General features: G+C 43.0%; 1 protein-coding gene across 5 annotated transcripts in view; it reads left to right on the top strand.

The window, feature by feature from the left end:
• Septin6 (septin 6) overlaps window positions 1–20,366 on the top strand; it is a 74,100-nt gene that overhangs the window by 27,094 nt on the left and 26,640 nt on the right. For all 5 annotated transcript variants that reach the window (XM_028773137.1, XM_028773135.1, XM_028773139.1 and 2 more), the window contains exons 4-5: window positions 11,094–11,280; window positions 16,170–16,331. In XM_028773137.1, coding sequence (XP_028628970.1) covers window positions 11,094–11,280; window positions 16,170–16,331 — 349 coding nt within the window. The remainder of the gene's footprint in view (window positions 1–11,093; window positions 11,281–16,169; window positions 16,332–20,366) is intronic.

Below are 20,366 nucleotides of genomic sequence, written 5' to 3'. Positions count from 1 at the left end.
TTTTTTTATTTTGAGATATGGTCTCAATAAGTTGTCTAGGCTAGCTTCCAACTCTATCTGCAGCACAAACAGTTTTGTTTGACTTTGTGATCCTTGTCCTCTCTACCAGTGGGACTACAGACCAGTGTCAGCAGCCCTATAAAACCAGTGTTTTCTATATGCTATCAGGGATGTTTTACCACAGATATGTCAATGCATCTGCATTGAAACAGCTCTTCAGAATACCCTGTGCTTTCCATAACATCTGTTTAAATAAGGATGAAACAACTCAAACTGGTGGAAGTCACATTAGATGCTGCATCCTTGCATTTCCTGTACTTGATAATCCAAGCATGCAGGAGGCTAAGGCAGAAAGATCAAGAGTTTGGGGCTATCTTGGGCTACAGACTGAAGCCCTGTCTTAAAAATATTGAAATAGGAACTGTTGTTGGAGGTCAGTTGGTAGAGCACTTGCCTAGCATGCACAAAACCCCGGGTCTGATCATCAGCATGCACCCAGGCATGGTGGCACACACCTATAGTCCTAGCATCAGAAAGGTAGAAGCAGGAGTCTCTGACTCTTCAATGTCATCCTCACTGCATAGTGAATCTTTGGCTAGTCTCAGATACTTGAGACCTTGTTAACAAACAAACAAACAAACAAACGAATGAATGAATTTAGTGATATTTTGCTCTTCATAGGGATACATGCTTAGAATCCCAGTGTGTGAGGCCTGTATCCCTGTGACACGGAGGCAGGAAGATCAAGAATTCAGGGCCAGCTTCAGCTTCAGAGTGAGTTTGAGGCCAGCTTGTTTACAACATGGCACATTGTCTAGAATAACACACACACACACACACACACACACATACACACACACACACATACCACACAACTTGTTGGGCCTGGTGGTACATTTCTTTAATCCTAGTACTTAAGAGGCAGAAACAGACAGATCCTGTGAGTTCTAAGCCAGCCTGGACTACTTATTGAGTTCAAGGCTAGGACATAGTGAGACTTTGTCTTAAAATAAACACCAACAAAACAATCAACCACACATAAAAACTCTGAATACTACTAATAAATGAAAGAAGAAAAAAAGAATAAGTGCTAGGGAAAGGAGAACCCAAGGGTAAGACTTCTCAAGACAGTCTAGAGAGAAGAGTAACTAGGAATTTAAGCTTTTGTCTCAGGCAGGCCTGGGTTCTGATCTCATATTGCCATTTGCTAGACCAGGGACCTTTGGCAAGATAGTTCAATTGTCTATGTGTCTGTTTTTAAGTAACCTGTAAAATGAATAATCTTTACACTCTCGGGCTATGGTATAACATTCTTGACATGGATGACAAAAAAAAAAAATACTGAAACCATGCCTGGCACAGAGTAACCTCCTAAGAAATAGAATGTGTTATTATGAGCATGATTTTACTGATAAGACTCAAACGAGAATACCATTATGTAGCATTTAAGAAGAAACAATAAATAGTGTACAAGAAAAGGACAATTTTAAAAATCCACTGGGCTTGGCAACATGAACATTTTCAATATATTTAGGACTGATCATTCTCAGGAGATTGTAGGTAGAAGTTAGATTGCTATTCTTACTTGTGAATGAGACAAAGAGGCATCAGAATGGGGGTAGGGGAGAAGCAATAAAACAGAAATGGGAGGATGGGGTCAGATTTACATTTGCATGGAAATTTCACATCTTTAAGTCAGCAGGGATAGAATGGACCGTTGAAGAAATGATGCTGGGAAAAATAGGCCATCCGTTTAGAAAAATATAAAATGAGACCCTCTCATACAAACACTGCTTATAAAAATAGATTTCTGTTGGACTAAAAACAAATTCTAAAAATATAAAGAGAAAATGTCGGAGAATATTTTTATAACTTTGAGGGTAGTGAAGGCTTTTTGAGTTGTGAAACAGTCTAAAATTCACAGAAGGAAAGAGTGTTGGGTCTAAGTTAGAGGAAAAGTAGTTGAGGGCTGGAGCAATGATTCCATGGTTAAGAGAACATACTGCTCTTCTAGAGGACCAGAGTTTGATTCTTGCATCCACATCAGTTGGCTCACAACTACCTAGAACTCTAGCTCCAAGGGATCTGATGCCTCTGTGCCAGACACTTCCCCTGACATGCACATTACCCAAACACATACATGTAGGTAAATAAAAATGATAAAGTTAAAAAATTTTAAAGGTATGTTTCAAAATGTAAAATACCATAAAGCAAAAGTGAAAACAAGCTATGAATGGGGCAAAAATATTTGTAACCTATATAATTTAAAAGGATTTTAAATGAAAGAAGGGCTTCTGTAATTCCATGATTGATAAACAGACAATTGACTAGGAAGAGAAATACAAATGGAATAATCAACATTATGAAATGATGCTCATTCAGCTTCCCCAGCAATTAGGGAAAAAAAAAACATGATTTTTTTTCCCCTCTCAGATTTGCAAAAATAAAAGATGATATAATAGCAACTGCCACCAGGGAATTTCATTCACGTGGGTGTGTGAATTGATCAGATTTTTTTTTTTTTTGGAGGGCAAATTTGGCAGCATCCATCAAATTTTTGAATGTGAATAATTCATAGCCCGGCAATTCTACTTTCCTTTATGTTGCCAAGAAAACACATGGACATGCTTATAGGAAGCAATAGTGTCCAGTGCAGCATTGGCTATCAAATTAAAAACCTTTAGCCTGCCTACCTGTAATGTAGCTCCATAGAGCAGCTACATTAGCTGTGATGTGACCATACCATGGGATCATATTTGCAGTTTACATTCACATGGATACAGCATCACGTCCTGCTGTTACAAAAGTGAGAAATTGTTTCACTGTGCTATTTATGAAAATTCTCCCTCCCACAAAAACAAATAATCTTCTCTATATCTGCATAAAAATATATAGGAAAGCTCTGGAACAGTATTCAACAGACAACACAGTGATCACTGATAAGGCAGGAAGCATGTTTACATAGATTGTTTTTAATAATTGAAAGGAAATTTAGAGGATGGTGTTTTAAAAGAGGAAATAGATAAAGTAAGTGTAGACAGTAGATTTAAAAAGCTGGGGAGAGCGATAAGGCAGTGTGCGAAGAGAGATAAGGACGGCAGGGGCAGGTCTTTAGGATAGGAGAAATTATGAAGGCTTAAACAGGAACCGAAAGTTATAGGATAGAGAGGAGGGGGTAGACTTGAGAGAGAATCCACCAAATGTAGGATCCAAGTCAGTATGGAAGATCTTGTTCAGTTTATCAACTGCTGCATGTCTACAGTGTGCCAAGAACAGTGTGGGAAGCTAGTGCCACTAAGAAATATTGTGTTTATTTATTTACTGTGTGCATGTGAGGATAGTGTTTTGTGACAAGACTTTTCCGTGGGAGATGTGGCACACATGCCTACTCACTCCAGATAAGTAGCCCACGACAAAATATGGATACCACCAAAGTGCAACTTGGTGAACCAATGAGTTTTATTGGGGTTGCTAACAGAAATATGGGTGAGAAGTTAGTTACTTACAGGAGTATGGGTGAAGGGTTACTTACAGGAGCAGAAGTGACTCAAAGACAGCTACCTCACCAAGGCCTACCCCAACATGGGTGACATCTCATAAAAGCTGGGAACTTGGAGCACACTGCACAGTCTTCAGGCAGTTCAACAGGTTGGAGGGTGAGAAACCTTGGAGTACTCAGCCCTAAGTGGGATATCTTTCCCAAACCCTTCCCCTCTAGGCTAAGGGATCTATGTAAAATGTGAAAGAAGAAATAGAAAGACTATAAGAGCCAGAGGTGATGGATGACTCCAAGCACTGTTGTGACTAGAAGATGCTCTTTCCTTGAAGTCATCCGTCACCTCTGGCTTCACGGTTTCTCACTGTTTATGTTGTCCCATTGTGGATCTCTATGTTAATAACAATCTACTGCAAAAGAAAAATGTTCAAAGTCATTCTCTGCTACATAGTGGGTTCAAGGCCAGCCTGTGCTATATGGGACCCTTTCTTTAAAAAAAACTGAAAGGGAAAGAAAAAAGAGAGACCTCTCTCCACTCATTAAATATTTGTTGGGCATCTGTGTTAGATACAGATTCCAAACTTGACTGCTAAGGGAAAGGAAGGCACAGAAACCTTGTTGGGGAGGTTCAGAGTTGAGGAGGATTGGATTGGGTTAAGAAGAATTCTCTTTTGAGATGAGAGGAGACTTAAGTATGCTCATAAGTTGAGGGGAAAGAGTGTGTAGGAAGAGAGGAGACAGAGCGTGGAACAAGTATTCCAAAGAAGCTGCAAAGGATGAGACCACGTACACAGGGATAACAAGCCTTGCAAAGCTGAGAGATACTTCATCCTTAGACAAGAAGGAAATGGGAGGGTGAGTCCATCTTTAAAGCTCAGGGGATGAGGCTGTATGAGCCTTGTGGTCTCAGCTCTGCTGGTAAAGTAAGCTGTCAGACTATCATATGACTGATGGGGTCAAGAATCATTTTGGAACCTGAGAGATCAAATGAAAGTCCGGTATGATCAATGAGAGAATAATGGCGAGTGAGCCAAACAAGGCCAAGAAGGGGGCCATTATATTACTGTGGAGATTTGAAGTTAGAGGACTTTGTAGGGAGCATAAGAAAGCCCAAAAGAAGTCCTGTGTGAATGTATATTTTGACCTGGGCATGGCCATATCAAAGATAGCCCAAGGCCTCTGGACCTATGGGACAATTGGAAAAAGCTATTACTCTTATGGTTCAGGCTCAAGAGAAGTGGCAAATCTCCTTTTATGATTGATCAGTGTGTGCAAAAACTAGTAACTGCTGCCTCTTCCTCCCAAATATTTATAGTCAGAGACTGCTCACTTCCAGAAACTTCCTACAGAGACTAGCTAGCCCTTGCCCCTGTACTGTACCTAATAAACACACTGAGGCTCCAGGTGTGGGAATCCAGGTTGCAGAGCCCAATGTGATGTTAGATTCACTGTATGTGTATCTGTCCTTTCTTTATTCCCTTGCCAGGATTCTGGGACCCAGAACACATGGGAGTTGTCAAGCCATGAATTTATAAAAGAGTCAAGACCCACAGTTGTTGTATTTTGTGTTCAACCAACTTTGACAGCATGAAGTAATCAGAACCTGAAATTTATACAGTTCTTATTTTACTAGGCCAGGAGGGTAGAAGGACAGGGCTGGAACGGAGCTGAAGGTGTCGATAAGAATGTTTCATGATAGGTATAGTGTTGTGCATCTCTAGTCCCAGCTACTAGAAAGGCTGAAGCAGGAAAATTGCTTGAGCCAGAGTTCAAGACCAGCCTGGCCAACATAGCAAGACCCTGTCTCACAAAACAAAAATGTGGTTCAGTTGACCAGTCATATGATTCTGCCTTGGCAGACAAGGAGCTGAGACCAGGAAGACCTTGATATCCTGGGTAATGAGGAAAAGAGCCAGACTCTGAGCATTCGGAGGAGTCAACTCATGCTTAGGAGGATCAAAGACATATGGCAGCTAGCTAGTAGACACCAGATTGTGGTCAGAGAGGATTTCTTGTGTGGGGAACAGAGGAAGCCAAAGTTATGAAGTCAAGGCTGTCACAGCATTTGGAGACTGGAAAAATTATGAGTTGTTAGCAGGTACATTGGAATCACCTAGAGTGGGGAGAAAGATTGGGCCAGGTGCCACCGAAGAAAGATGGGCTAGGTCTCCAAAGGAAAGAGGCTTTGCATTGACATGAAAGAGGAAGGTATGTCTGGAGGGATTGTCTGGAAGACTGTAGGGGTGGGGAGGTGGACATATCCTGGCATATCCTGGGTGATAGAGTCTCCATGGGAGAATTAGGTTTCAGTCAGGTGAACGATTTAATGACAGATGCCAGCACTTCTCAGACTTCAGTATGTACCGAAACCACTGAGGCTTTTTTTTAAAAATAAAGATTTATTTATTTATATGAGTACACTGTAACTGTCTTCAGACACACCAGAAGAGGGCATCAGATCCCATTACAGATGGTCATGAGCCACCATGTGGTGGCTGGGAATTGAACTCAGGACCTCTTGAAGAGCAGTCAGTGCTCATAACCGCTGAGCCATCTCTCCAGCCCACCCACTGAGGCTCTTGACAAAGCTGATTAAGAGGAATGATCTTATTGCATTTAATACAGCGACAACCATCACCACCACTGTTGTTCAGCCATCTCCTCTGCCTAGTTTCCACACATTTGCTTCACCCCCAAAGAAAACTCACTGGGGAAGTTTCCATTGCTTGCTCACCTCAGCTTCCGAGAAACACTATTATTTTATGCCTCCATTAATTTCGCTGGTCCAGGTGCCTCATATAAATGAAATCACATAGAATTTGCCTGTATATGAGTGCCTCTTTCCCTCCAGTCCTCTCCGTCTTTTCAGGGTTGGGGATAGACCCCAGGGCCTCACCTGTGTTAGGCAAGTTGCATTAGAATTTCATTACAGCTGAAGCTCTTTATTGTCTGGTTCATCCAAACTCTCTTTACGCAGTCATCAGTTGACAGACATGTTGGCTGTTTCTGCTGTGTAGCTGTGCTTAAGCTTCCTCACTCCCCTTACAGTCACTACATTTTAGCTCCCCACCTTTCTACTCTTTTTCTTGTTTTTTTTAAAGATTTATTTATTTTATATGTATTAGTACACTGTTGCTGTCTTCAGACACACCAGAAGAGGGCATCAGATCCCATTAAAGATGGTTGTGAGCCACCATGTGGTTGCTGGGAATTGAACTCAGGACCTCTGGAAGAGCAGTCAGTGCTCATAACCGCTGATCCATCTCTCCAGCCCCCTCTTTTTCTTGTTTTTGTTTTGGTTTTTCGAAACAGAGTTTCTCTGTGTAGCCCTGGCTGTCCTGGAACTCATTCTGTAGACCAGGCTGGCCTCGAACTCAGTGAGATCCTCCTTCCTCTGCTTCCTGAGTGCTGGGATTAAAGGAGTGCCCCACCACTGTGTGGCCAGATGCCCGCCTTTCTTCCTTGCTTAAACTTGTCAGGCTGGCTTCTGACTTCAGAGCATTATTACAGACTGCTGCTTGGACTGCCCTTCTCCCGGATCTCACTGTGGCTTGCTGGTGATGCTCTCATCCTTGCAGCTCTGATACTGAACACTCAGAGAAGTCGTCCTTGGTATCAAAGTAGCTGAACTCCTAGTACTTTCTAGTCAGTACTCTATTGTAGTGTCTCCATAGTGCATCTCACTACCAGAAATGAAGGAGTATTTAGACCATTGTGCCATTTAAACCGTTTAGTACAGTGCTGTAGCCCATGGCCTTGTTCTCAAAGTAACTTCTGAATGCCTAAAATGTACCAATTGTATTAAAAATAGTTATCAAAAATATTTTTAAATTAGGATTTAGTAACCCATATGCTTCTCTGCTAAGTTCCAAAATAATGTTATCTATTTGCAGGCTTTAATAATTACCAGAATACAGAAACTATGATGGAGGTAGATGCTATTTTGACATATGTACAACCACTGAGATGGGAAAAAATATGTGATCTCTACTGTATAGAAAAATCACAGGTGCTACAGACATTAATTACTACAGATTATTGTCTCAGTTTATAATGGAAGAAACTGGAAATTTTCAGTTAGAGATGTATTTTGTTTTGTTTCTGTGCAAGTTTGTGGATTCTCTAAATTCTATCCATAGGCTCCTTGGAGGTCTGTAGGCTCCATGGTTAAAACTGTATGGATAAAGCTGCAGAGATGGCTCAGTGGTTAAGAGCACTGGCTGTTCTTCCAGAGGACCCAGGTTCAATTCCCAGCAACCACCTTGAGCCTTATAACTGTGTGTAACTTCAGCTTTAGGGGAGCTATTGTCATCTTCTCGCCTCCATAGATACTAGACCATGTATGTGGTGCACAGACATGCATGCAGACAAAACACCTTTACATGTTAGAAAAGAATTGCATGGATGGCCTGTGAGTCTCAAACTTATTGCCTTAAAGGGGAAAAGATTAATTGTAGTGATGAGAAAGGATAGAGTCTGCCACAGAAGAAAGTACTAGAAGAAAGCTGTCTTCTGAAGCGCTCCATGGAACTAGTGGGTGGGTCATACAGAAACATCCTCTTGGGAAGGGCATGAGAAAAGTAAAGAAAGAAAGAAACAGATGGTTTCTTTGCCCCAGAATGGAGTTCAGTAAAGAAAGCAACATGTGGTGAAGAGATAGCCACTGAGGGCAGATCCACTATGGGGACAGAGGTGAGGGAACTCAGAGAGTAGGTAGAATCCTTACTGTATGCCAGACAGCAGGCCAGACACTAGCGATACAAAGCATACTGAGACAAAGATGAGTCACCCATCTTTCATATCTCATTAAACCCAATCCTGGTGGAACTTTCGCTGGTTTATGCACCATTTCAGAGACTCTGAGGGCCGGAAGCAGTGGGAATAAGGTGAACATGGGGTTTCAGGTATTCAAGACGAAGGAAGCTGAGAAAAAAATCTGGTCTTCTGTTTTCCCTGCCCCTTCATGTGGAGCAAAAACTGAAGTAAAAGAGAAGTTATGTAATAGAAGAAAGCAAAGCCCATGCCCTGATCATATCATTCAAACCAGCTACCCAGCTAAAAATTAGCTATGTCTGAGGGATGCATCCTCTACTCTCACTATGAATTCTTCAGGAGCCTTCTAAGACTCTTTGCTACCTAAGGGATCATTTGTGCTCCAAAACACCCTCAACTGGAGAAGGGGGAATCAAAGAAATAAAGAATAAATGGTATTTTTAGATTTGTTTTTCATTTGGGGTGCCAGAGATACCCTGCACCTGGGTCTCTTCCTGTCCTCGGTTGGTTCTCAGGATGAAGGATGCTGTGGTTCTTTTTTTAAAATGCTGCTTTCTTCCTCACTCCTTGGGGGCTCTTTCACAAAGACTCATGTAGGGAGCTGCTGGAGGTGGGAGGTGTTGGCTGGGCTCGTGTCTCCCTTTGATCATTTTCTTCTGGCAATAGACTCTGAAAACTCCCTGCCCTGGGCTGACAGAATGAATCTCTTCCTCCCTTGAAGGGAAGCAGCATCTCCAGTGGAGAGACATGCAAACTGAGGCAATGAGAAGAGATCAGGGCTGAAACGGAAATGGCCTACTTAGAGCTGAAAGATGATGTTGGGGTCATGGGTGAAGCAGAGGCCTGCAAGATGTCTCAGTGGGTAAAGATGTTTGCCACTAAACTGGTCACCTGAGGTCCATTCTTAGATCTCTCATGGTGAAAAGAGAGAACTGACTCTCACGAGTTGTCCTGTGACTTTCACGCTTATGCAGTGGCACATACATCTACACACATATACAGTAAATAAGTATATTTAAATTAAAAAAAAAGGAAGGAAGGATGAGACTGCCAGCACAATTGGGGTGGCTTCCGTGCAGACAGGGCAAGGGAGAAAGGAATTTCCAGGAAGGCCCTGCAAAGGAAGAAGGAGTGAGCTGACGATTCTTTTTTGAAGTTTTTTTAAATTAGCAAATATTAATCATAGATGATAATGGGTTTTATTATGACACTTTTGTGCATGTACATAGTATTTTTTTTTATTATATCCACTCCCCATTACCCTCTCTGGTCCCCTTTCCACTGATCTCCTTCCTTTTCCCAAGTAGCCTCTCTTTTACTTTTATTTATATAAGTAGAGGTATTTTCATAATCACATTTTTATTTATTTGTATGTGTATACATGCATGTGTGCATGTGTATACATACCATGGTGCATGTGTAAACATCAGAGGGCAAGAATGCGAGAGAGAAACTGGAGAGAAAACCTCCAGTTTTCTATCATGGGTACCCTGGGAATCAAACTCAGGTCCTTAGGCTTGAAGGCAGATGCCCTCACCCACTGAGCCACCTCAGCAGCTCCCTCTTCTACTTTCATGCCTTTGTATATGTGCACAGGCAAATAAGTTTAATTAGGGCTACCTATAGGAGCATGGATAAGGGATTAGTTATAGGCAACTCACCAGTGGGTACACTACTGAAGAAAATTCATTCACTCCCTTAGCAACTACTAACTGCCTATACACTCGCTAAACAATAGACTCACTATTGTTTTAGGAGGCTTTGACGAATCAGGTATGCTGGTACACACATGTAATTCTAGTATTCAGGAAGCTGTGACAGAAGGTTCATGAGTTTGAGGCCAGCTTAAGCTACATGAGTTCCCTGCCAGCTTAGGCTATGCAGCAAGACATTGTCTCAAAAATAAACAGATTGAACTATGTACATGGTGGGTCGTGCCTTTATTCCTGGCACTGGGGAGGTAGAAATAGGCAGATCTCTGTGAGTTTGGGGCCATCCTGGTATACATAGCAAGTTCCAAGACAGCCAGGGCTATAATGAAACCCTGTATCAAAAATGAATGAATGAATGAATGTGTCTTGTTGAGTCTTGGAAGCTGCCTGGAGGAGCTTTGTATGGATACTTAGTGAGCTGGGGTTCTTGTGTAGATGATATGGGGGAAGTATCTTTATCAAATTTTGTCTGGGTGCTTAGATGAGAAGTAGAAAAATACGTGGCTATAGAGGTTGCTAAGTGGGGTGCTCCACTCATTGCTGCAAGAATGAGCAAAGATCCCACACATAATTTCCTCCGGGTGGATCACAGAGAGGTCTTGTGTACATAGCTCTGGTCCAAAAGCATTATGTGAGAAGATGCAGGAAGCCTCTAATGGGCTTAGATCGAGAGCCTAATGTGGAGTAAGGTCCCAACTACAGATGCCACCAGTGGCTTCCACATTGCCTCAGGGCCCATGGATCTGAGAGAACAGTAACTCCTGGGAAGCAGCAGTGAGCAAGCCAATGCCATGTATCTATATTTTTACAATGCTGGGTCACAGCAGGGATTTAGGGAATACATAGAGAAGGCTTAGGAAGGATGTAGGCATTAAATTGAGCCCCAATGTATACAAAGACAGGATTGGAATGAAGGAAGAGAAATGGTCATTCCACATTGAAGAAGTAAGTTGGGCTCATGTGTGCACCAAGAAGTCAACCAAAGCTGACAGTAGAAGAGATGGAGAAGCCAGAGTAGATGAGGGAAAGTACACAGGACACTTTGCATTTCTAACTAGGACTGACTGTCAAAACCCAAACATTTGAAGCCATTTCTCTTCTCTGTGCTCCAGCTACAAGCCCATCGTGGAATTCATTGACGCTCAGTTTGAGGCCTACCTACAGGAAGAGCTGAAGATCCGGAGAGTACTGCACTCCTACCATGACTCCCGAATCCATGTCTGCTTGTATTTCATTGCCCCAACAGGACATTCACTTAAGTCTCTGGACCTAGTAACCATGAAGAAGCTGGACAGTAAGGTATGAGGCAGGAGCTGGGGTTGCCCAAGCTGGACTCTTACTGATCTAATACACATTGGATACTGGATTCCAGTAGAGTTTTTTGTTGTTTTTGTGGGGTTTGGGGGGTTTTTTGTATGTTTGTTGTTTGGTTTTTGGTTTTTTTGAGACAGGGTTTCTCTGTGTAGCCCTGGCTGTCCTGGAACTCACTCTGTAGACCAGGCTGGCCTCGAACTCAGAAATCCACCTGCCTCTGCCTCCCAAGTGCTGGGATTAAAGGCGTGTGCCACCACTGCTAAGCTCCAGCAAAAGTTTTATGGAATCCTAATCTAATCCTTTGTTACTTTCCTCCATAAAGATGATATTACAGATTCTGCATTTGTGTCATATGCTGTGTCATCTGGATTCCTAGTATTACGAATTCTTCCACCCTATCTGTTTTGGAAATAAAGATGGTTACAAGCAAGATGGCTGTTCAAGGCTAAGTGCTAAGTTTGGCAATGGAAAGTGCTTCTCTTTCCTTAAAAACTTAGATTCCTTTTATCTTATGTTTTTTGAGAATTTTACCTGTATGTATACACACTTGGTGCTGAAGGAGTCCAGAAGATGTCGAACTCCCTCGAACTGGTGTTAGGGATGGTTGTGAGCCAACAAGTGAGTGCTGGAAAACAAACCTGGGTCTTCTGCAAGAGCAACGAGTGCTTTAAACCGCTAAACCGTCTCTCCAGCCATGTGCCAGGCCTAGATTCAATTCCCAGTGTCATAACAACAAAGCAAATTGAACATTGGATTTTTTTGTTTGGGTTTTGTTTTTTGTTTGTTTGTTTGTTTGTTTTTGTTTTTTGAGACAGGGTTTCTCTGTATAGTCCTGGTTGTCCTGGAACTCACTCTGCAGACCAGGCTGGCCTTGAACTCAGAAATCCACCTGCCTTTGCCTCCCAAGTGCTAGGACTAAAGGCGTGTACCACCACCACCCGGCAAACATTGGATTTTTTTTTTTTTTTTTGTTTTTTTCGAGGCAGGGTTTCTCTGTATAGGAACATTGGATTTTTTAAAAAGCCTAATTACTATAGTTTTTCTTTCCTAGCATTTGGCATGCATCAAGCACTATGTATTTATACATGTTACTTCATCTTTCTTTTTTTCCATTTATATGTGTTATATGTTGTTTATGCATGTTCAAATATATGCATATTGCATGTATGCAGGTACACGTGTGTAGGTGCCTATGCATGTGGGTGCTTATACATGTGGAGACTAAAGATTGATATCAGAATCATCCCATCATCTCCCTTTCACCTTGTTCATTGAGGCCAAGTCTCAGCCACGCCAGAATTCAGCCATATGGCTAATATTGCTAAGTTAGCTTGCCCTGGGAATCCCGTCTCTGCCTTCTGAGGCTGGATTATAGGAAGACTACCATGCCCATCTGATGTTTTTGGGTTCTCAGGATCCTAATGCAGAAAGAGCTTAGCCAATGGAACATGCTCCTTTTTGTTTGTTTGATTAACAAAAAAAATGTTTTATTATATTTTTGTAATTTTTAAATTTTTATAGGCAGGTAGTGGCGGTGCATACCGTTCATCCAGCACTTGGGAGGCAGAGGCAGACAGATTTCTGAGTTCGAGGCCAGCCTGGTCTACAGAGTGAGTTCCAGGACAGCCAGGGCTACACAGAGAAACCCTGTCTTGAAAAAAACAAAAAAAAATTATTTACTTTTTAATCAAAAACATTTATGCAATATATTCTGATGAGGGGTTTCCCCTCCCCAAATTCCTCCCAGATCCTCACCACCCAACTTCATGTACTTTCTGTCTCTCTTGTTGAAAAAAAAAACTGAAAGAAATTTCATGAAAACAAAAACCAAATATATATAAGTAAAAGACCAATAAGGGAAAAAAAAAGCCCAAACAAAGCAATATGAGACAAAGCATCCACAAAAACACCATTGAGTTCACTTTGTGTTGGCCATCTACTGCTGGGCATGGGGCTTATCCTGAAGTTAATATACTCAGGAAGACTTAATTAGAAAAAAAACTAATTTTTCCTTTGCAAGTAGGTACCAATTATAGACAGCTTTTTGGTTAAAGACGGAGCCTGTGTTTACATCCTCTCTCTCAGCAACTGGATTCCTGTGGCTTGAACCTGTTCAGGCCCTGTGCATGCTGCCAAGCTGCCACAGTCTCTGTGAGTTGATAACAGCATCAGTCCCATTGCGTCTAGAAGATGCTGTTTCCTTGAAGTCATTCATCCCATCTGGTTCTTACAGTCTTCCACCTCCTCTTCCACATAGATTTCTAAGTCCTAAGAGAAGAAGTTTGATGAAGACATCTATCTCATTTAGGACTGAATGCTCCAAAGTCTCACTTTCTGCACATTGTCCAGTTGTGGGTCTCTGTGTTAGTTCTCATCTACTGTAAGAAGAAGCTTCTTTGATAAAGGTTGAACAAGGCACTGATCTATGAATTTAGCAGAATGATGTTAGGAGTCATTTTATGCAATGTTGTTTGAGCAGAATTGTAATATTTGGTTTTCTCCTAGGCCCATGCCCTATCCAGTCTCAGGTCTAGCACTGTCAAGCATGGGTTCCATCTCATGGAGTAAACCTTAAATCCATCTAGATGGTAATTGGTTACTTCCACAGTGCTTGTGCCAGTGTATTATATTAGCATCTTACTCAGGTTGGTGACCACTGTAGGTTACAGGCTTTGTAGCTGGGTGGGTGATTGTCTTTCTCCTTTAGTAGTGTACAAAGTATATTCCAGTACCATGGACACTAGTCAGTAGGGGTGAAGGTCCTAATTTGCATGCTCAACTCCTCAGTGTTTGATGAGAATGTGTGTTGTCTCCAGCAATAGGGACTGGGCCCTGTTTTTGTCCTTCTGATAATCTAGTGTAGTCAGGTACTGTTAGTCACATTTTACACATGAGATCACTGAGGCGTGGAAAGGCAAATTGCTTGTTCAAAGTCAGACAACTTGTTTTTTTTTTAATTTTTATTTATTTATTATATGTAAGTACACTGTAGCTGTCTTCAGACAACCCACAAGAGGGCATCAGATATCATTACAGATGGTTGTTAGCCACCATGTGGTTGCTGGGATTTGAACTCATGACCTCTGGAAGAGCAGTCAGTGCTCTTAACCACTGAGCCATCTCACCAGCCCGTCAGACAACTTGTAATGAAGCTGAGATTTGGCTTTAGCTCTCTAACTGCAACTTATTTCAGTATACAAAAGTCTAATTTACATGTAGTCATTTGGTAGCATAGCCATTATAAAAGCTGAATGTTAGCTATAATCAGAAGAAGAGTAGTGTTTTTCCATTTTTGCAGCAATGAGCTCACTGCTCATGAAGAATAGGCTGCTCCCAAAATGTCTCCATGCCCAACCTGCCACTGTATAGGGCAGCAGTGAGCCATGTGGTGGGCAGTCTGGTGGGTGGGCTGCATTAAGTAAGCAGTTTTGGCTCATGTTTATTGTGTACCAATGAGAACTTGGACAAAAAATGACAAAGAGAATTAGATTTTCCTGTGGTTACACATTGGCAAAGAGTCTGATCTCTTGACACCTCCGCACCCCCAAAAGACATCAAAGAAGATAACTGCAAGGCCTGGTCTTGGACCAGCATCCTAAGCTATATGGTATGAGATTTGGGGGGACTTGGAAAGTTCAAAAGAGACAGGACTTCTTCAGTTCCTGATCTCCCACACTCCTTTTAGAACACCAGGCCTGAGCACCATTCATACCACCCAATGGGATCTATGAGCAAGAATGACTCCATTCTTTGCAGGACTATGAGCTTTAGTGTGCTGTCTCCACAAACCACGCCCATGTCAGATTCCTTTACTTTTGGCAATAAAACCTTTCTCCCATCCTAGAGGGATTTCAAGGATCATGGTTCAGGCAGGTTGAACTTTGTGCTTGCACTGGGCCTTTCTCTTGCTATTTGAAATTGGGCATGTTCACACCTGCTTTCTTTACCCCAAAACAAGTCCTCCACCTCAAGCATTAGTAACTTGTGTGGGGTGCGTTAGGAGGTGGGGTGGTGAGACAGGATCTCATGAAGCTTAAGGCTAACCTCAAACCCTCTATGTAGCTGAAGATGACATTGAGTTGACCCTCTTGCCTCCACCTCTCTCCAGTGCTGGGATTATAGGTGGAGCTGCGGATGGAACTAAGCTAGCATCCTACCAACTGAGCTCTTTCCCCAGCCTCAGTCTACCATTCTGGCATAAATTTCATGTCAAATTGGTAACACTGGTTCTTCTGTGCTTAATTAGCTGCTCCAAGTAAGAGAGCCACAGGTCCATCGTCCCCAAATTCTCTTCCTGCTTCTTTTTTGATACCTCCCATGTGGATCCATGGTATATCTGGCTGGGGAGAGCCTCAGTTGAATGAGTTGGGACAATTTATTGTTACCAACTAATGTCCACCTGTCACCTTGTCAACCACGGATTCCCTGCCATCTTTCTTCTTTGAATTACTCTAGGGATAACCTTGATTTCAAGGTAGATAGCTCATAGTAGTTACTAGCTTTGGGATAAGGCTGACTTGGATTTGAATTTTAGTTCGGCTATTTATTTGCCCTGTGGCCTTAGACAAGTTATTTAACCTCTGTGTGGTTCAATTTCACATTGGTAAAATTCTAGTAAAAACACATTCTAGAAAAGTTATTGTTAAGATTATACTAAGCCATAGCCAGTGGCCAATGCATAGTAAGTACTCATTATTTTTTATTATATTGTTGTTTGGCCAAAGGTGTAGAGTGCTGGACCTATTTGCTGAGCTTTCCCCTCTGGGCGCTAATGGGAGCCCTAGGTTATGCAGTTATCAGTTGCTAGTTAACAACAGTTAACTACAGTTAGCTATCAACAACAGTTAATCCCACTTTGTTCCTCTTTCTCCTAGGTAAACATCATTCCCATCATTGCCAAATCAGATGCCATTTCTAAGAGTGAGCTGGCAAAGTTCAAGATCAAAATCACCAGTGAACTTGTCAGCAACGGAGTCCAGATTTATCAGTTCCCCACAGATGATGAGTCGGTGGCCGAGATCAATGGAACCATGAATGTGAGTTGGGAGCACAGGGTTCACCTTTCTAGTCTTGTGTTCTTATGATCAGTCTGTGACAAGAAGCAGTGAAATACCTTTGTCATCCATCTTGGTGTGGTAACTCTTGAGTACCAAAGTCTCAGGTATTGACGACAGAGGATCCAGAGCTTAAATAGTTTCTGTTTCTACTAATGGCTGTTGCAAAGCCTCAGCAACACATATTAGTAATCAGGGAAAGGGCTGACTCTAGGCTAAGTAGAGAGCTGGGAATCCAGACCTCTCTTTCTGCTCTCCTCCTCCTCTGTGGCTCATGTATGTGTTCATATGTGTGGGCAAGTATATGTTCATGTGTGTGGAGACATGAGGCTGATATTGGAGGTCTTCCTCAATCACTGTCCACTGTATTTATTGTGGTAGGGTCTCATGCTGAAACCAGAGCTCAATAATACCTCATTGTCTCTGCTGGCCAATGAGCCCTGGGGCTCCCCTCCTTCTGCCTTCAAAAGTACTAGGATTACAGGTAGCTGCTGTGCCTCAGCAACTTTTCTGTGAGTGATGAGGATCTGAACTCACGTCCTCGAGATTACCAGGCAAGCGCTTTATCCACTGTGCTATCCCTACAACCCTCAAACCACCTTTTCAACAGCCGTCATATCTAAGCCAGACTAGACTGCAAGAAAGGCATACCTTGTTTGTTGCTGATCCCAACAATTCTGGAACAGTGAGTGGGTCCAGCAAAAGACATAAAGGCTGAAAAAGTTGGTTGGCCTCAGAGGATGGGCTATTGTCCAAGAATTAATCCCTGTAGTCAAGGAGGAACAATAAAAAAATAGCCTCCAATTTTGTTGGCAACCACAAGTGATTTTTTTAAAATATATTTTATTTATTTTTATTTTATTTGTATGAGTGTTTTGCCTGTGTGTAAGGAGACCATGTGTGTACAATCTGCAGGGAGGCCAGAACCCCAGCAACTGGAGTTACAGATGGTGGTGAGCTGCCTTATGGGTGCTGAGACTCAAACCTGGGTCCTCTGCAAGGGCAGAAAGTGCTCTTAACAACTGAGCCATCTTTCCAGATCCAGTGATTTTATTTTTAAGCATCAAGGTTATGCTTTGCCTTATTAAGTATGAATGAATTTATAAAACGAGCCCTCTTTCCTCCCCACCCCCAGAGGAGTGAGTAATAAAGAAGGCAGAGAGTCAAACACTCCTCGTGCTTCTTTACAATGTGTTGCTGCTGTTGCTGTGAAGGTTTCAATGTTGTGATTTCCAGGAGACAGCTAATAGCTTTCAGCAAGCCTCTGCTTCGGGAACAGATTTCTTTTTCTCTATTGAGAGGCATCAGTTTTTCCTAATGACATAATGTCAGGGGACAGCCAAACTCAGGAAAGCTTTGTAATAAAAGCCATTTTTAGCAAACTTTTCCTGCTGCTGATGCCCTCTAAGTTATCATTACAACATCAGCTGCCACCTCCTATGAATTGGCCAATGAATTAGCATAGCCAGGCAGCAAGTCACTGTCTAGCCTGACGTCCTGCCCATCAGCACAGCCCACCCGAGACAGGTTTATTAGTAGAAGCCCTTCATCAGCCTTGACAAGTTTGACTTAACTGACTCAAGTCTGCATGCCTTGTGGTAGGTGGAGTTGTGTTCTCTGTGACCTGCAGTGGGTATGGATAAAAATTACAAGCACAAAATAGTGCCATCTTCTCCAGGAGTCAGGCCTTCTGGATGGAAATGAGGGACTGTTAGGATGAGAAAACTGGAAAAGGTGCCTAGCCTGCAGAGAAATGGGAAGTGCTTCGTGGGTATAGCTTGCACTGATGTCTGGAAGCATTTAGTCACCTCAAGCAAGACCTTAGTCCCTGTAGATAGCTTCTGAACTCATTTTCCCTGAGACATCAAGCCGTGTTCATCCTTGTGGTTTGCTTTGCTAGGAACAAATAGGCCTGCTAAGTTCTCAGCGATATGAAGGTGTCCCATGAATCTATTGTCACTGCATTATGGTTTAAGAGTGACAATCACCCTTTCTCTGTTCTCATCTCAAATCTGGCATCCTGCTCAGCCCAGGGTCTATCCAGCCTCAGAGTTGGAAACTGTGAGGCGGTAGCTCCTGTGTGGGCGTGGGTCCTGTTGGGCTGAATTGTGGATCCTGTGTGTCTGCCGCCCCAGGCGGCTGGAACCGCAGCTCAGGGAGCAGAAACGTGGGAATTTGACTGAGTTCACTCCATGCAGCGCCAGGCAGATGCTGGGCTGAGAAGCCGAGGGGCTCTGCCTGGGTGTGGAAAGGTCTCAGCCTGAAGTCCCACTGGGACTGAGATGCAAGGGCATATGGGCTGGTCCAGCCGCAGCCGAGAGGGGCGAGTGAGAGAAGCTCCGGCAGCCCCCCGTGGAGTAGAGACTCTTGGTCACAGTGACTAGCTTGGCTGGGTCATGGCTGGCTCGGCTAGCTTGCTTGAGTTGGCAAGCCTCCGTGGCTGGAACACAGAGAAGTCCTCTACAGGAGATTAGACAGCAGCTCGGTAAATCGAAGACCCCCTCCATGGTTCTCCACAGCAGGCCCCAACGACATGAGGAAGTCCATGGTTTTAAAAGGTTTATTGTCATGGCGAAAAGTGGATATAGCTGTACCCCGTGTCCTCAGGGCAGGCCTTTGATTAAATACTGTTTGTAAGGAGGAGGGTCTTGGAATGAATACTTAATTGGCTATGCCCTCTGGCCTTTAGGTACCTCATTAATATGGAGATCTCTTGAGGCTCTGTGGCCTGTAGTCACGCCCTCTACCTGTGGAGGGGCTGGTAGGGGCGTTTCCCTATGTGACTGAAAAGGCGCTGATCAATGGAGATCTTTGGCCTCTTGTCAGGAGCCTGGAGTCTGGGACCATGGCGAAATGTATGCCATTCCTTGCAGGGATACCTGTTGGGTCTCCGGCCATCTCTAGCCAGTATTCAACCAGAAACCAAGCTATCCTTTCACGGTCCCACAGGAAACTTGCCCGTGCTATGAAACAACCGATCTCAAGTATGCTGCTGTGGCAGAGGAGAGCTTATGAGTCCCATGACACTCATAACAGTCTGTAGCTCATCACTGCTTCACTTTGAGTAACTAAATTAAAAGCTAGTTGTGGCACTTCATGCCTGTGAGCGCAGTACTGACGCAGAAGGATTACATGTTTGAGTCTGGCCTAGGCTACATTTAACAAGACCTTACCTCCGAAAGAAAAGAAAAGTAAGCTAATTCTTGGGGGTTCAGGGTCACCCCCCTAAGTAGTATTGCTCAGTATTCATTCCCTTGCATTTCATCATGCTCTTTTGAATGGGAAGGGAGGAGAACGGGTGCCTTACAGCTAGAATGCTTGGACTTCGGCATATCTGTGGAAGGGGCCTATATGGGAAGCCTTTGTGTTCTGTATGCTGATTGAGAAACAGGAGGGAGGAGTCAGTGCTATAATAAACACAGGAGTGCTTTGCCCACCTGCCACCACTCCAACTGTATCAAAGTCTGTAGAGAAAACATGCAGTGGCATACAGAGATGGGGAGGGGGTGCTTGGGTGCTATGAAGACCAGGTGCTAGCCTTTCGTTTCCAGATATGGTTCCAGATCCTCAGCCTTGCCCACTGCACAGCCAGTTGTCATGGGAAATAGAAGAGGCAGAAGATATATATATATATTTTGAGACGATTACATAGCTGTCCTGTTATTCCCAAGTATAATATATTTATTCAAGGGCTGGAGAGATGGCTCAGCAGTTAAGAGCACTGTCTGCTCTGCCAGAGGTCCTGAGTTCAATTCCCAACAACCACATGGTGGCTCACAACCATCTGTAATGGGATCTGATGCCCTCTTCTGGTGTGTCTGAAGACAGTGACAGTGTACTCATATACATAAAATGAATAAATAAATCTTTTTTTTTTTTAAAGATAATCATGCGAGAGCATGCCTGGCCTCACCCTTGGCTTTTGGGTGGCTCTAGAAAACATTATTTCAGATTGTGGAGCAGGAGATGGAGAAGCTGAGGGAGAGGGAGTCAGTCTGCTGCATGCTATTTTCAACT

Source organism: Grammomys surdaster, unplaced genomic scaffold (genome assembly GCF_004785775.1).
Source record: "Grammomys surdaster isolate TR1022 unplaced genomic scaffold, NIH_TR_1.0 222, whole genome shotgun sequence".
Lineage (NCBI taxonomy): Eukaryota > Metazoa > Chordata > Mammalia > Rodentia > Muridae > Grammomys > Grammomys surdaster.
Note: the sequence above shows the minus strand (reverse complement) of the source record. Positions and strands in the feature narration are given on the sequence as shown.